Below are 16,751 nucleotides of genomic sequence, written 5' to 3'. Positions count from 1 at the left end.
CTCCTCGCATTCCCCTTACTTGCAACTCTACTAGTGGCTCATTTTTGCAGGTTTAGTTATTACTTATTAATATTTCCATACATATTTAGTCGGAATTTTTGTGTGGAATAGAAAAGTAAAAGTAAAATTCCAAGCTTCTGTAGGGGGCGCACTTTCAAAAGCCTGTTCAACCCGACTTCCGCACTTGTATCCTTGGCAACGGCTTTTAGCTTTCGGCTTTGACGACTCCAAGATGGCGGACGTGGAGCAACATACATCGGTGAGTAGTGAAGTCATAGCTTGTCACTTATCACGCATCGATATACACAAAAACACTTAGATCGTATGTGCTTTTGTTAGAATGCACGGAAAATTATGCTGGGGTGTTACATGAACACGGGCGGATTTTAACGCGACAATGTAGGACAGCCCAAGTCGGAGCTAAGTCAATTATCCTTCTGATAGCAGTAACAACAAGCAGTGTTTTTAATCTCCCTCGTCAACCGTCAGTGTATAACCCTAAAAACTGTGAGTGAAGTAAACGATTCAGCTTGGTTTTACTAATGGTGTCTGTCAGATTTTACTGACGGTGCAAATACCCACTGTTGCTCATGCTTGTGCTGATACATTCTTCAGATTTCAATGACTAGTGTAATAAGTGCAATGCAATGTGTAATTAGATGGAGAAAATTTTAAAAATCTGCCAGAATGTGAAATCAGTTGGATCTTTGAGTCGATATTTAAACTGATGAAGATTGGAGAGAACCTCGACTTGTTGTAAATTATCCATCTTAAAGTGGAAATCAAACCAAACCTGATTATTTTTTCAAGAATATGTCCCCAGCAGGCTAATTGATACACAGAATTCTGATTAATATTGTGTTAGTGGAATATGAGTTAAGCAGCAAAATCCACCCCTTTTTAGCCATCTCAGAGGGCGGCCATTTTGTCACTTCTGTCGACTGAAAATGACATCACAACTGCTCAGGGCTCACGTAACGACCAATCACGGCTCAGCTTCAGAAAACAGGTCAACCGTGATTGGTCATTACCTGAGCCCTGAGCAGTTGTGATGTCATTTTCCATCCATCCATTATCTCCCGCTTATCCAAAGTCGTGTCGCGGACATATAGGACATTTCATACACAAGCTAACTCAGTGTGCTATTTAAAGGCATGTACAGCCAAACAAATTAAGATGTTTATAAAAGCAAAGGAAAATAAATTAGCAGCTATATCTAAAAGCATAGGTGGGCATCTCACTGACGGACCAGTGCATCACTGACGGACACCCGTTTTGCTGACGATAGACGGGGGGGAAAAAAGATGGACTAAGCATAGTGGATGTTCGTCAGTATTTGTAATCATCACTAACATGGACAAGTCCGAACTGACCTCATAGTCCATTATTGACGGACACCCGTTTTGCTGATGAGAGACTGAAACGCGGCCTGGGCTCCATTGACTGTATATGTACAGCATTTGGCTGTATGCACCAAAGAGAGATTCATAACTTGTCAGGCTGAGTAAAAAGTAATAAAGTAGAATTGAATACAGAGACGTTTTTACAGAGAAGTTCTTGTGAGTCAAATTTTACATTTCTATTTTTACTTTTGGAAAGGGTGGTGATAGGAGGTTGGGAAATGGTATTTTACCACCCCAAATTCCATTTCAGAATTTCAGAAGATGGAAGTAATCCACCAAAACTTGTTTGCCAGCCGCTAAAACACAGAAGAAGAAGAAAGAGGTCGATTTTGAAGAAAAAAACATTTTCTTATTGTATTGGACAGAGCTGGATATTCTACTAAATATTTGTAGTCTGTTTATCGCCTTCCGCCTATAGCTGGGGTACCCCTCCGCACAACGTTTATCTGTTGTTTTGTCCGGCCAGACCAAATAGTAATTGCCTATAGGCTGGTCTGACTATCATTTTAAACGGGGTTCTGTTGGCGTTTTCCGACTACCAACTTCGACAAACTACCACTAGCATTTAGTTCGGCCCCATTTCGTGCAGCTTCCTTGCCACGGTGGGTGTGTGTTCAGCTATGCAGTGTGGCCTGCTAGCTCATTTTGAACCATTTGCATTTGATGTATTTCAGCCCCCGGCGGTCTCAGAAGTAAAAAAACGTCGAGCACCTAAAGGTAAGGTTATTGGACTTGTGTAATTTAATGTCTGGATCAAAGTTTTTCACATCTGTTTTAATTTTACATTTCAGAGCTAATTTTTCACTTCATGTTTTTTTCCCTGGTGAAGGGTACTGATGCGTGTGTGATGCTTACTCTCCTGCAGGGGTCACCCTCCTCCTTTTCAATAGTGGGCTTCAAATGGAAGCAATGCGGGTTTTTTCCCCCCTCTGTGCAGATCTTGACAAAAGTCATATTAACAAAACGATAGGATCATTTTTTTTGTGACTCGTAAAAGGTTGTTTACTAATTTCCCATACACAGTAAGCACAGTGCAGTATTTTTTTTACATTTATGAGAAAATAAGCCTAGGTTAAAGGGTACTTTATATTCTATATTAGGCTATTATAAGCCCTGTTTCTACCCCATTGTATTATGCATGGTGGTATGTTTTGTCATCTTGCAGTAATCAAACCGAAATTTCCACATAATGTACACAGTGGATACGTGGTTGGACTGAACAGGTGGTGTGTAAATAAGAGTTTAGTTTAGTTTATTCCACACACATTCATTCACAAAAATACTGTACTGTGACATTAATTACATACCGTAGATCAACAGCATGCTTTTTGAGTACTGTATAAAATAAAATAAAAGACCATAGCTGCTTTTAAGGCTTAACCAATGACGTGTTCAACTCCAATTATGGATATGTAATTATGTTTGATCTGAAAATCTTTTAATTATAAACGAAGAATTAAATACAGAAATGGCATAGCATAACATTTTTGGGGAGGTAGAGCTATCCTCTTCATATTTTCCATGACTTTTTTCCAGTCTGTCTTTTGATCTCAGCATGCGTCTCGTCTGCTCTTCTTCCCTATTAGAGAGTATGCAAGCATTAGCCATTAGCCTCAAATATAACAATGAACAGCACCATCATGTGTGGGATGAAGATATTCAACACGACTATTTTTAGGAGGCTCCATGCTGTGCCCTCGTTCCTGGCAACTTTTTTTTCTTTTCTTATTATTATTCAGACAAAACTTGGAGGAATACATGTATGCCATCGCTGCTCCCCAGATTTCAGTTAGTGGACACCGAGGCGCTTTGGGGCCACAGCTGAGAGGATATGATTGCTGTCTCAGCAGGAAGAAAGCGGATTAGGTCACTCCAAATAGGACCATTCCCAATCTTGACCCAGTGAGTGCGTTTGAAGCTCATGCAGCTATGGAGAGGATTTCTAAGAACAACTTGGAAGTGGCCGCGTTGTTAGCGGCAAATCAAAGGCGCACCGCTTGAAGTGCTGACAGCAAAGAAACAGAAGGGAGCTTTGGTGTAATTCACACTGTTCTCACACAGGCAGTTCATTAAAGGAATTCCTAAATGTCAGTGACAGATTTAAAGCTGAACACTTCTTTTCCCATTGCTGTTAATCCTATTTTTAGACTTGAATACAATGTAGACTTGCTTCCTTGCGAAATAAAGGTTGCCCTTTACTGGTAAGAAGATTTGGACCGTCGTGGTCCCATTTCTAATGATCCAGCTTCTTCTTACTCAATTCCCTCAATGTTCTGTCACAAGCACCTGACTAGCGAGAGACATCGTTGCCCGGGCAACGAGCAGACTACCCTTACCTGCTGCAATACGTTAAAAAGATTGTAAGTGTGGCAACGTTCACATCGTGACTTGTGCGTTGATTGCAGTTTTGTATGCAGCGTTAACGTCTCCTGTCAGATTGGCTGGTAGATTGTTTATTCATCAGACAAATTAGGACTGTATGAATTGAAAATGCTCTCAAATAGAGCGAGCCCTGCCTTACTAAGAGGGGGAAAACACTTACAAGCCGTGACTGGCAGTGGGCCATGTGGCTTTGGCTCAGAGATGTAATAATGACTGCAAAAGGAGGGGACTCTTCGGATAAATCACTCAGCCGTCCACAAAGACATGATGTGAATGGAAAATGGTAATGAACTTCATGGCTGGGAATACCATTCACTTTTCTATCTGCTTTCTTTCAGCCCCTGAGCTTCCAATAGTAGAGAGGAGAAACTGGCTCATCCACCAGCACTATATACATAAAGATTATGAAACCTGCAAGGTAAACAGCCTGCATCAATGCAGTTCTGCCGGTGGCATTCACGCAGGCTGACCGGCCGCAAGATTAGATACACTAGCCTTCCTACTCAAGAACTGCATCCCACTGTCTTATATTTTGACTTCAGGAAACCAAAAGAAAGGGTGCCATTTCAAGTTGGAGAAACTGAGTGGCTCCGTGTCCTGGGCAAGCAAAATTAAACAGGCTTTGCATTGAAAAATATAAGAAAAATATCAAATAGAATTCCAACAACATATTCACACGAGTAAGAATTGTATAGACAATTTTGCAAAAGCTTCACATGTTCAAAATGCGCACTGCCTGGGACAAGATATGCATTTTCCTTTTTGCCTTCCTCTTGGAAATGTTGTGCCATGTCCAAGTTTTCTTTATTTATTGCAGTATTGCTGATTTGTATTTTTATTGAATATCCTCAAAAATGCAGACTGCACACTCATCTTTGACTGCATTCTACCACACAAAGTACCTTTTCTTTGCTAGTAAATGTTATGATTCACCCCGAAAAGCGAATAAGTACAACTTTTGTTTTTACCTTACTTTTTTTCAACACATTATACATTTGACTGCAAGATGATGTCACTTTTGTAAACAAACAGTACAGTTATACAACACTGCAATTCATAAACACAATAATAAACATAGTGACTGTATAGAGAGCAGAGATGGGCACTTTACCTTATTTTGCCGGTCCGTCCTCCGTCCGCGACCTGGGCACCCCTCCGTCATGGTCACTCTGTCCTTATATAAAAATAATTGTCCTCCGACCCTGTCTGTCCTTGCCCTTTTAAAGAGCTTCTGTCCTTACACCCCCCCCACAAAGAAAAAACGTCCGTGCATTCCCGTGGAACCGTTCCATGCCCATCACTGATAGAGAGTATAGTGACAAATTCTGAATGTTTGTAAACCATAGGTACAGGTCTCGGCCACTACACTTAGTCTCAGAGATTTAACCCCACCCCCCGATTTCCTTAAAAAAAACAAAAAACACCAACTGAAAAATATTCCAACGGAACCCGTGGGCAATGAGGACCAACCATGCATGTTGTAAGTGGTTGTCTTGCAGATAAGTTAGCATGACCTCCAAGTGGTGCCACTTTAACAGGGCGGAGCAGAAACCTAACTTCCATCACCTGGTTTGTTTTCTCACAAGTATCAATAAAATGTTTGGTTGGCTTTTCGTTGAGCAATTTAGCAAAACAGAATGGCCAGCCTGCTATCTTACATCAGCTTGACAACTCGCTTTCCATTTCATGTCTGTGCCATTACTCCACGCAACAAGGAAGCTCAATTCATGATCATGTTCAAATGTCCGCGTCGATTGTTGAATCAAATCACCTGTTGCAATGTCAATTACATCAGTTTTTTCACACAGTGCTCATCACACATGAGAGGTTGGCGCTTTGACTCACTTTTCTCAATGGTGTCCATTATAGGCAATCATTAAGGAGCAGTTGCAGGAGACCAATGGAATGTGTGAATATGCCATATATGTGCAAGGTGAGCTGGTGAACACATGCAGCATCTTGTGCTGACATGTGACTTTTTGGACCACTTACTCTTCCTTAGATGTTTAATGTAGGTTTTTTTTTTTTGTGCAATTTAAGCTCTTTTTTGTTTGTCTGTTCCCCTTTTTTTTCTTGCCACAGCACTAATCTTGCGTCTCGAGGGCAAGATCCAACAATCCCTGGAGCTGTTTCAGAGCTGTGCCATCCTTAATCCCAGCAGCGCTGACAATCTGAAGCAAGTAGCCCGATCTCTGTGAGTTAACTCCAGCCTGGCCAAACATCGGGAAGAATTTGACTAAAGCTCTCAGCATTACTAATACTTAGGGGAAAGATTAGAAACCCAAGCGTGACTATTGCTGTTAACCGCTGTAGGCCGGATAGAATGGCTGTTGAGCATATTAAACTGGTGGATTTCTCATATGGATCGTGGTTGTCTTCTTGTAGGTTTTTACTGGGAAAGCACAAAGCAGCGATTGAATTCTACCGTGAAGCTGCAAGGCTCAACGAGAAAGACTGGGTAAAAGAAAAGAGGCACTCTTACGGCACTTTATGTACTGGCAGAAAACGGCAATAGACTTTGGACATATTTGTGCACAAGGCTTTAAACAGCCCCAAAAAGTACTTCTCTGTCTTGAGAAGTAGAAATGTCCGAATTTACCCTCAGATTGAACCCTGTGTTATCAAACAACATCTGCACGTTTATGCTTGCCAAAATTCTCCGAGCCGTTTTACAATTATGTCCACCCTCAGTTTGCTGAACCCGATCCACGGGCTTCATAGCATTTGCTTACTTAACCACAGAGTCTCCTTCTTTGTAACAAACGGAAGTGCCGGTAATTTCGTAACGCAGCACATTCAGGCCTGCGGGCGGGCCGGTCACGTAGCTTCACTCTTATGTGCATAATTCCACTTCATGTGATGTGCTTTGTGCCATGGGGCACAACATTTTACACCGCTTGCCAACATTTGGGGGGGGGGAAATCGGGCTCAGTATTATTGCAGGATGACTGCACTTGAGCAGCGATCCAACTGTGTCCAAAAGGAGCACATACTTTGAATTCATTTGTAAATAAATATCCAACTCTTGCTCACTTCAGGAGATCAGTCACAATCTGGGAGTGTGCTATTTCTTCATCAAAGACTTCAGACACGTGAGTATGCTTGGAGAACGCAAGCATTGTTGACCAATTCTCCATTTGAACATTTACTGATGGTAAATGTATTTTGTCTTCGGCGTGTCAGGCTGAGGAGCAACTCAACGCGGCCCTCCAGTTGAACAAACACGACAGCACTTTCATGATGCTCGGGAAAGTCCACTTGCTGGCCGGCGAAACTGACAAGGCCATTGATGTGTACAAGAGGGCGGTGGAGTAAGTTGAGCTCAGACTGGACTCAAAACAAAACCACATGCACTTAATGTCACATTAAAGCGGAAGTCAACCCAAACATATTTTTTTCAAGAATATGTTCTATGCAAGCCCACTGGTTGAAACAAGGCATTCTGATAAATATTGCGTTTGTGGAAAAAGATTGAATCCACCCGTTTTTAGCCATCTCAGGGAGCAGCCATTTTGTCACTACCGTCGACAGAAAATGACATTACAACTGCTCACAACGACCAATCACGGCTCAGCTTCAGAAAACAGGTCAGCCGTGATTGAGCGTTACCTGAGCCCTGAGCAGTTGTGCTGTCATTTTCAGTCGACAGAAGTGACAAAATGGCCGCCCCCCGAGATGGCTAAAAACGTGTAGATTTTGCTGCTTAACACATATTCCACAAATGCAATATTGATCAGAGGGGCCTGCTGGGAACATATGCTTGAAAAAAAATATGTTTCAAAATAGAATGGCACTCGAAAGTGAAGACCACAATGTAAAAAAAAAAAGTTCCGGAACAATTGTCTGTATATTGACTGAGGGTAACGTAACCGTGCCGGTTTGTAATGTGGGGCAGGGTGAATGCTAAATGAATGTATATGTGTATCGTCATCCAGGTTTCTAGTGCATTGTTCTTCATTTTACGCCTCACCTCTGCCCAAAGTTTCATGTTTAAATTTCAGATTTTTTGCATAATCCTGCTCACGTCAACAAACAGCTGCAGGTACAGGGTGTTGCGGAGATGCATTGATTGCCAGTTGGCATTCCAGAAACAACTACTTGTACAGAGTTTCACCGCATATTTGTGATTTGCTACTCGGTAATTCGTCTATTTTTATTCTTCATAGAAAAACTCACCTATTGGTTGATTTTGTCATCCGCCCAAGTCCTGTATTGCTTTAGCGCCATCGTGTTGCATCTTGGTGTGCTCTTGAACTTTGCTCAAATGAGGGAGGAGCTTCATCGAGACTAACGAAAAAGTAGGGCATTACATCTTGTGTCATTTCCGAGCGCTCAGTCAGCGTGCGGCATATTGATGAACTCCCTTTATTAGTTTCCTTCTCCTTTAATTGTGTTTTTTTTTGTTTTTGGTCCGAGATTTATTCTCGGTGAGTGTCAATGCTATTTGACTCGTTTTCCCTCACGGTTGCTACACTTTACGTCCAACCGCAAGGAATGACTGCCAGTTGGCGTCCCCTTGGCAAAGAATGCACCCCATAGGCCACTTGGAGGGGGATGAGAGGCGGGACTAAAGTCAAGGAAAAGTGAGAGAGCGGACTAAATGGGACAGGAGATTTGAACTGATCTTTCCGCTGATCATTATGGGGACTGTGAGGCAGTCGCCAACAGATGACCCAGTGGCGTGCTCGTTAGAAAAAACGGCAGTTGTTTGTTTGCATTGCAACTTCAGCTGCTGCAGCCGACCCGATTGAAAACATGCACGCTGCGATCGCCGCAGGACTACACTTTGAGCATCCCGGCGCCCTCATACCGGTCCGTGCATGGAGACTTGAGTCATGTTCCTCGCTCTCATCTACCCACAAATTCACACATAATGTTGATTGTGCAACGACTCAAGAGGGCATAAAACCTCGGACCTCATGCCTACTTCACAAAACTTCAAAAACCTTGACACCGTCAACAGGCTGCTTTTCTGAACAGCAGGCAGCCCAACATGCTGTAAGGAGGACGAGTAAATAATATTTGCTCTCAAGTGCTGCAAGAATGTTAACATGTCACCAACTGGCTTTTCCATGATTTTTCCACATAAGTTTTTTTTTTACAGTGCTCTATAAATAAGGATGAGTTGAGTAGTAGAGACCTTTTGGGGGGTGCGGGGGTCAATAGACTTTTGCTATTCCCGCCAGGGCTCGATTACCCCCCGCTCCTCCGCCTCCCCCGGGCCGGCCGTGAATAGCAATAGCAGAGTAAAACACTCCCACCATTCTTACGACCACCATTTCAAGAAGGCTTTTTCACGGCAATGTCAATTTTTCCTCCTGATTTTGTCGAATTTGCATTCTGACATTTTCACCTGAGGGGCCTTTTTCACTTCTCTATTGTTTTGGTTCATTTCCATCTCGAATCATATGTTGAATATTTCGATGTCAGGCCTTGGCGTCAATAAAGAAATGATATCCGTCACGGCGCTCATTATGTCTGCCTCCTGGTGGCACTAAATGAATTAATCAAGTGCTCCAACACTGTTGTTGCTTTAATGAGACCACAACCAGTTTGATTTGAATAATGATGGGCCCCCTCGTTACCATTTGCTTTTCAATGAATATGCCACCGTGGCATTGAGGCGGATCCTGATTGCATAATCAGCACAATCGCTCAATATCGACAATGCTTGCTGAAGATTACGATGGGACAAATCAAAACTCCAGGCGTTGGCGAAGTGTCATTTGTTTATTTTTGCATCGTCTCATTTGCCTTTCAGATTCTCTCCAGAGAATACGGACCTGCTGACAACTCTTGGTCTGCTCTTTCTCTCAGTAAGTCAATCGATATATTTGGTATCATGAGTACAAGGAGGAAATTGTATATTAGTGCAATTGAATTCTCGTTGTCTTTTTTTTTTTTTTTTTTTTTTAACAGCTTGGTAAATATCAAAAAGCTTTTGAGCACCTGGGAAACGCCCTTACGTTCGACCCCAACAATTATAAGGTACGTGCATATGCATGCGCAATGGGCCGTCTTAGTTTTCTTTGGTTTGATCAGCCTTTGCGATAGCATCACACGCATCGAATCATCCCGGATGAAAAGGTCATTGCCTGTCAGATGTCAGATCCATCGCTCATCTCGTTTCAAAGGTCTTCCTCTAATGCCTCGCTAATGATCGCTTTCATTTGCAGGCCATCCTGGCTGCAGGCAGCATGATGCAGACCCACGGGGACTTTGATGTGGCCATGAACAAGTACCGGGTGGCGGCATGTGCTGTGCCCGAAAGCCCGCCTCTCTGGAACAACATCGGCATGTGCTTCTTTGGCAAAAAGAAATACGTTGCTGTAAGTAGTCTTCTTACTGGATTACACTGCGCAGCTTGCAGTCCACAACAAAAGGATTCTCCCCAAAACACGAATGGGTTATTTGCATAACGTTTCGGTGCTTAAAAGTGGGACGCTAAGGTTTTGAAATGACTGTCTTAGAGTTTTGCCACTACAGAGAAATCAACTGCCAATAACCAACTTGCTATTCCGTGTACATTTAAACCTTTTCCGTCTTTAAAGCAACACTGTGTCAGATGTCAGTTTTTGTTGATTATGGCGGCGCCATGTGGACAAAAGCGGTAGTGTTTTGACAAAAGTCAACCGCATTTCCCATGCGTGCCAGCGCGTAGTGTCGTGAAATCCTGAGCCGTCCTTATAGCGAAAGCAGGAAGTGAGTATGCCGTAAAGCAATTTAGGACATTTGTATTTTTTTTTGTGTGCCAGGGTTGATCGCATCCTCCTCAAAGTTGCTTTGTGCCAGTAAAAACGATACAGACCCCCTCAGGGCATGAAGTCCCATTCAACTACTGTACTTGTAAGTCAGTGTTTCATCAAGAGAGTTGTGAAAATGTTTTATCAAGGTCGATTTCTTGCCCAGTGCTGCTTCAAATGAAAGTAGTACAACACACATAAGGACGTCTGATTGAATATGTTCATAAAATATGTTTCATCGGTGTCAGTCTGTCATCGGCACGACTTTTAAAATAATCCCTGGTGGAGTTCCATGCAACAATGAAAACATGTCACTCAACTCCGGCTTTTAGTTAAGATCTAAACTCATATTCACAGCTCACTGCAACAGACACTGCAGGCTGACTGTCTCCTCAGTATTTCTCACATATTATTCATCTTCTCTATGTGTTTAGCGTGGATATGTGCTTTGCAATCTCGAACTATAAATACACTCATAACTTTGAAAATATGCTCCCCAGACACCACACATTTCGCTTTATAAAAACCAAAAACAAAAAAAACCCGACGTGCTTTCAGCGGTGTTCGTCTGAGTGGTTCAGTCTGTAGATTTTGCCAGTTGTCAATAGCTGCGATGAGTCTGCCGCACCTTCGGAAATGATCTTTGAATATCTTCTGCTACTGCCTTTCAAGTACTTGTGAAGTTTGAGAAGTTATGTCACGAGCTGAATATCCAATCATCATTCATGGCTCAGGTGGGTTTGTAAACGTGCAAAGCACATCGCCTCAATCACTTTTTGTTCATAGTTCTACACTAGATTCATATTTACACCGAAACTTACTTGAGCGGGCGCAGGTAGGTTGGATGTCATCAAATTCAGTTGTTGTGGCCTCAGTTCTCTCACTGTAGCATACCGAATGTTTCGAAATGGTGGTTGAAAAATGCACAGTGCAAGGGTAGAAAGTCCAATAAATTTGCATAAAAGATGATGTTGTGCTTTTTGCTGACCTCCCACAACATTAGGACCACTTGCTAAATATAACCATATCGGGAATATTCTGCCTTTTCGAGCATAATGCTCCGTTTTGATTGACACTGTAATCTAAATATATATATACTTACAATTGAAGTTTGCCCAATGTGATGGTTAGCTCTTAAATGAGAGAGGCCAAAATATTAGGAACAGCTCTCATTATGATGTAGTACAGTTGTGCACTACAGTAACTAGGGTTGCTCGATTATGGGGGAAAAAAAATATCCATCACGATTATTTTGGTAATAATTGAAATCACGATTATTCAAACGATCATCTATTTTTGGGTACAAAACAAGAAAATGTTTAAACATCAAAAATAGAAAGACAAATACATTTCTTTGAAACACTATAATTATTGTAAGTTACTTTTGGACCAAGCAAAATGTATCAAATGAGTTATCATAAGATTAAAAAAGAGGTGCAAATGTGTAAATTCAAGTATGATTTCCTTGTGTAAACAAACGTTGGATATAAATGCATATTTTACAATTTTGCCAAATTTGTAATCGTTGAGTTTAATAATCCAAATTGTAATTACATTTTGATTATTGCACAGCCCTAACAGTAACCCGCAGCCTCTGGGGCAATATTTGATCCAGCTGTTCTATTGGATGTCATAACTGCGCTATAGTTGAAGGGGCGCAAGTAAGTGTCTTTCAAGAGAAGTCAATGACAAGAAGAAATATCAATAAAATGTGTTTTTGTTAAAAGCGTTCATTTACTGTATGAAACAGTATTAAAAAAGAGGCTAGTTGTATGAAAATATATGAATCAGGTGTAAAGACGAGAAACGGCATTGAATCTGTTATTCAAGACTCAGATTCAGGTTTAGCCTCTTGATAAGATGATCCGCACATGTGTAGAAAGGGCCACGTCTTTGTATTTTCCCTATTGTTTGTTCTTTGTTAGCGTGCTATATTGGATAATGGGTTTACAAGTCACGCTCATCCCGGATATTTCGGACCATAACGTGCACTTAAAATCCTCTCATTTTTTTCTCAAAAATCAACAGTGCTCCTTGTAATGCGGCGCGGATGGATTTTCAATTCATCGTCTTTGATTCAGATTCCTTCATATTACGTTCGCGATATCCTTATCATCCGTATCTAATCACAAGCAGGCTTCTATGGGCTCATCTCATGTCTCTTAATTAAAAAAAATAAAATAAAAAATAGACCTGTTTGTTGATATTGCGCCTGATAATACAGCGTGTTAAAGTGACCGTAAAAGACGGTACATAAAATGATTTGAACATATGTAAAGTGGAGTGGTTGTTTTTTTGTTCTGTTTTTATTTGTGATACATGACCCGATATGAATAACATTCCATTGTATTAACATGATAACAATATATGGTTCATAATTTAGAAAGAACAAGGGATAGGACCGGATCTGTTTTTCTACATCTTCCTACTCACTTTGATCATGTAAACTGCGCTAAAGTAAAATATGTATTGATTGTGTTTTCTTTGTTTTAGTTTTGTATCTTTTTTATATGTTCAGTTAATTAAAATGTGACTGGTCGGTACAAATTCCCATTTGCAATCTGGCTAGCATTTTGCAAATTTCCCAGTTTATTCCTGTGCATCCCCGGTAATTCCCAAGTGAGCAACTTTTGCATCATGCTTCCACCCAGAAGTTCCTGACAGCTAATGAAAATAACATTTTTTTTGTCCTCCGCAAGAAAGAAGGCCAAAGATGACATCATTTACAGATCGGGATATATACTTTTTTCCGCTCGTACAATGTGGCTCACACTTTTTTTTTTTATAACCTCACACACCCCCAGCGTCAAGTTCGGATTTTTTTTTTTTTTTCTTTTTATTATTTTGTAATCTTCAACATTGACAGACAGACCTTGATGGTCTGCTGAGCTTCGCTACTTTTTGGGGGCGTAATATTTTATTGAGTTACTTGTCAAAGCGCGAGCTCCTGACATCTCTCTTTTTCTCATCTTTCCTTTCCCAGGCCATCAGTTGCCTGAAGCGAGCTCACTACTTGTCTCCCTTTGACTGGAAAGTGTTGTACAACCTGGGGCTGGTCCACCTGACCATGCAGCAGTACGCTTCCGCTTTCCACTTCCTCAGCGCCGCCATCAACCTCAGCCCGCGACTGGGCGAGCTCTACATGCTGCTGGCAGGTACCAGCGCAAATGACGAAAGAAAACTGGAAAAAAAAAAAACGTTGGAATGTATTGCACCAGTGGTCATGGCCTCTTCAATATAGTGACTGCAAGTAAAGTGTGTGCGTGTGTACCTTTGACAACAGTGGCTTTGACCAACTTGGACGACGTGGAGAATGCCACCAGAGCGTACGAGCAAGCCGTGAATCTGGACCAGTAAGCGTTGCCGGATTCTCGCGCGCGTATCCTATTGATCCTGCAAATTTCAAGCCTCTCATTTCTGTCGCGGTGACTTCTGTCTGCAGATCAAACCCTCTGGTCAACCTGAACTTCGCCATCTTCCTCTACAATCACGCCGACAAGACGGGAGCGCTGAATCAGTACCAGGAAATGGAGAGCAAGGTCAACATGCTGAGAGAGAGCAGTAGCAGCTTGGACTTTGACCCGGAGGTACCCAAGCTGCCCGTGCGGCGTCTCGAGCCGAATATGCAAGCCCGGTGCATCATCTCCAAGTGACTGCCTCCTCGCCGCAGCTCGTAGACATGGCTCAGAAGATGGGAGCGGCCCTGCAGGTCCCAGAGAGCCTCGTGTGGACCAAACCGTCCAAGGGCTCCGAGTCCAAACTGAGCTCAGGTGCGGCCACTCCGAGCCCGGGTGCTCCTCTTGGTACCAACCAAGCCCTGGGTCAGGCCATGTCTTCTGCTGCCAGCTACAGCAAGAAGGTCCAGCTACCAACAAGTACGTGACAGTCAATGGCCGCTTTTACTCTGTCGGGCTGAAACCGTGTTTCACTCGCACAAGACAATAGGTCACGTTCATTGTTCCACCCAAACCACCATTTTTCCTTCTACTGCTCCATTCAATGTGTAAAATGAACGCAAGCTACAATATGGCACATTCTTGACAGGAACGGAATCGTTGCGTTTGTGTGATATCAATTCAAGGCTGCACATAAATAATTGTAAGCTCCGTTCATTGTTGAAAGGTAAATGAACCCACGGGCATTGTTTTGTTTCTAACCCAGCAAATTACACTCGCTATTTTCTTCAGCGTTGAAGATTTGTCTTTTTGACAGCCCGCAAACATTTCAACTGTTGCTAGATACAGACACGCGTTCGCAATATGAAGCACCGTTACTACACCGTTATTTGAACGCACAATGTGCATCGTCATAGATAAGGTTCACTGGCCACATTAAGTACACGATAGTAACTGTTAGTCGAACATCCCTCGATCCTACTCAGAGAAGTGTCTGTACTTGAAATGATGTACTTATTAGAGATAGACCGATAAGCTTTTTTCATATACCGATTATTAGTAGTCAAGGATGGCCGATAACCGATATTTGGAGCCGATATTCATTTTCAGTGAAAAGGAAAATATTGGCATCAAAATCTAAAGAAAAATGCACTCTAACTTTGTTGTAACGTCTTAAAGAATGTTTATTGAACAATGTTTCAGGTTTGCATAATGGGGATTTTTTTTTTTTTTTTTTTTTTTTTAAATCATTATTACAAGAAATTTTTGACAGTATACATCTCTTTATAAAATTCTAACAAAAAGTTCAGGGAGCACCCAGGTTTGTCAGCATGTCTTAAAAAGGATAAAGAAAAAACGTAAACAATAGTTCCATGCAGTTTTCGAAAGTAAATGAAAATATCCAAATGACAGAAATGTTAAACTTTCACATATCTTTGTTTTGATTTCCACAGTTTGAAAATGCGTTTATTATCGGCCTGCAGAGTTTTAAAAAAGGCCGATGCCAATATTCTTCAAAAAGCCAAAATTCGGTGCCGATAATCGGCCCAGCTTATAATCGGTCTATCCCTATTACTTATATTAACTTTGCCGTATCTGTCTTTCTCCGATGGGCCCTCCACGTCACTTGACCCTGACCCAGACGCGGACAGTGTTCCCAGCCCGCCTTCTGATCCTCCAGGCTCCCCAGAACTTGCCCAAGCAGAGGACCCCCGACCCAAAACCTCCAAGAAAAAATCAAAAGCGGAGGAATGAATTCGTATGGAGGACTCGCCGCCGCTTTAGTCGCAATTTACTCCCCCGTTGAGAACAAAGATTTAGCATTTGAACTCTATTATCATGAGGTGTAGCTGCCGTGTGTGAGTGTTTTACTTCACACAGAAATAGGCTGGGGTTTTTTTGTGTTTTTTTTTTTCCTGCACCCTCACATGGTGGTCATGAAATGGTCCAAATACAAGCGATTGTTTGATGTTGTTGTACGCAAGGCGATTGAATTTCCTACAGTAGATTGGCTGGGAACACATGCTGCTAAGATAAATGTCAGCGCTGCAACAATCATTGTACAAAGATTCTTACAAGATTATAATGGTTTGATAAATAGATGTCGGGTGTAAATAGAAATTTTTCTATGTCTAATCATGTCATGAGTATGTAGAGTTATGTGTTCCATATTAAATTCTACAGTGGTGGACTGATTTCTTGCATAGTGTGCTTACTGGTTTAATTCCTTCAGTAGCCGGTGACGAGTTTGCAGCCAATAAAAGTTAAAAGCTCGATCGAGTCACGCTCGCATTTATTTTCAACGTATTGTGTGTAAAATATTTGGATGTGATTGCTTGTTGTCAAGGATTTCTTGAAATCGGTAATTATATCCTTGCCAATCCATGGTTAGAATGCTTGACCTGTTCAAATGGGTCACACCGACCTCCTCGGTGTTATTTTACAAAGTGAGCGTGTTGACTTTTAATTCCCCCTCTCTCGCACTTATCCAATCCAATCCTCATAACTGAGGACGTTCACGGGCCCACTTGAGTGGCGTCCTCAAACGTGTCAGCTGTCATTTCAGTGGCTCCACCGTCTTCCTTTGCCTGTCGCCTCCTCTTCATCGCGATTCCCCGTTCACCCGAGTTGATGAGCAGTCCTGCATCGCATCACATCACCCCAGAGTGGATGTCTGCGGCTGACAGGGCCCATCAAAAACGACGGCGTCCTGACTGACCGCAGGGCTCCTCGACCTGTCTTACACGTTCTTTTGGGTTCTTTACTGATTGAACTACAGGGTAAAGCATCATGTTCACTTGTGCTGCTGAGGTAACCTGGAGACTGGA

The 16,751-nt window shown here is 42.1% G+C and overlaps 1 protein-coding gene across 1 annotated transcript; it reads left to right on the top strand.

Annotated features, from left to right (window-relative positions):
- The first annotated feature begins 152 nt into the window (after window positions 1-152).
- bbs4 (Bardet-Biedl syndrome 4) lies at window positions 153-16,118 on the top strand. The gene is made up of 16 exons (XM_086026335.1): window positions 153-259; window positions 2,078-2,120; window positions 4,124-4,203; window positions 5,655-5,718; window positions 5,868-5,979; window positions 6,171-6,243; window positions 6,824-6,877; window positions 6,969-7,096; window positions 9,547-9,601; window positions 9,705-9,773; window positions 9,962-10,114; window positions 13,512-13,683; window positions 13,812-13,881; window positions 13,971-14,115; window positions 14,199-14,403; window positions 15,566-16,118. The coding sequence occupies exons 1-16, from the start codon at window positions 233-235 to the stop codon at window positions 15,676-15,678; spliced, it is 1,563 nt and encodes a 520-aa protein (XP_085882461.1). The 5' UTR covers window positions 153-232; the 3' UTR covers window positions 15,679-16,118.
- The last annotated feature ends 633 nt before the right edge of the window (window positions 16,119-16,751 follow it).

Source organism: Filicampus tigris, chromosome 3 (assembly GCF_054856515.1).
Source record: "Filicampus tigris isolate MCC_2025a chromosome 3, RoL_Ftig_1.0, whole genome shotgun sequence".
Classification (NCBI taxonomy): domain Eukaryota; kingdom Metazoa; phylum Chordata; class Actinopteri; order Syngnathiformes; family Syngnathidae; genus Filicampus; species Filicampus tigris.
This window is presented reverse-complemented; position numbering and strand designations above follow the sequence as displayed.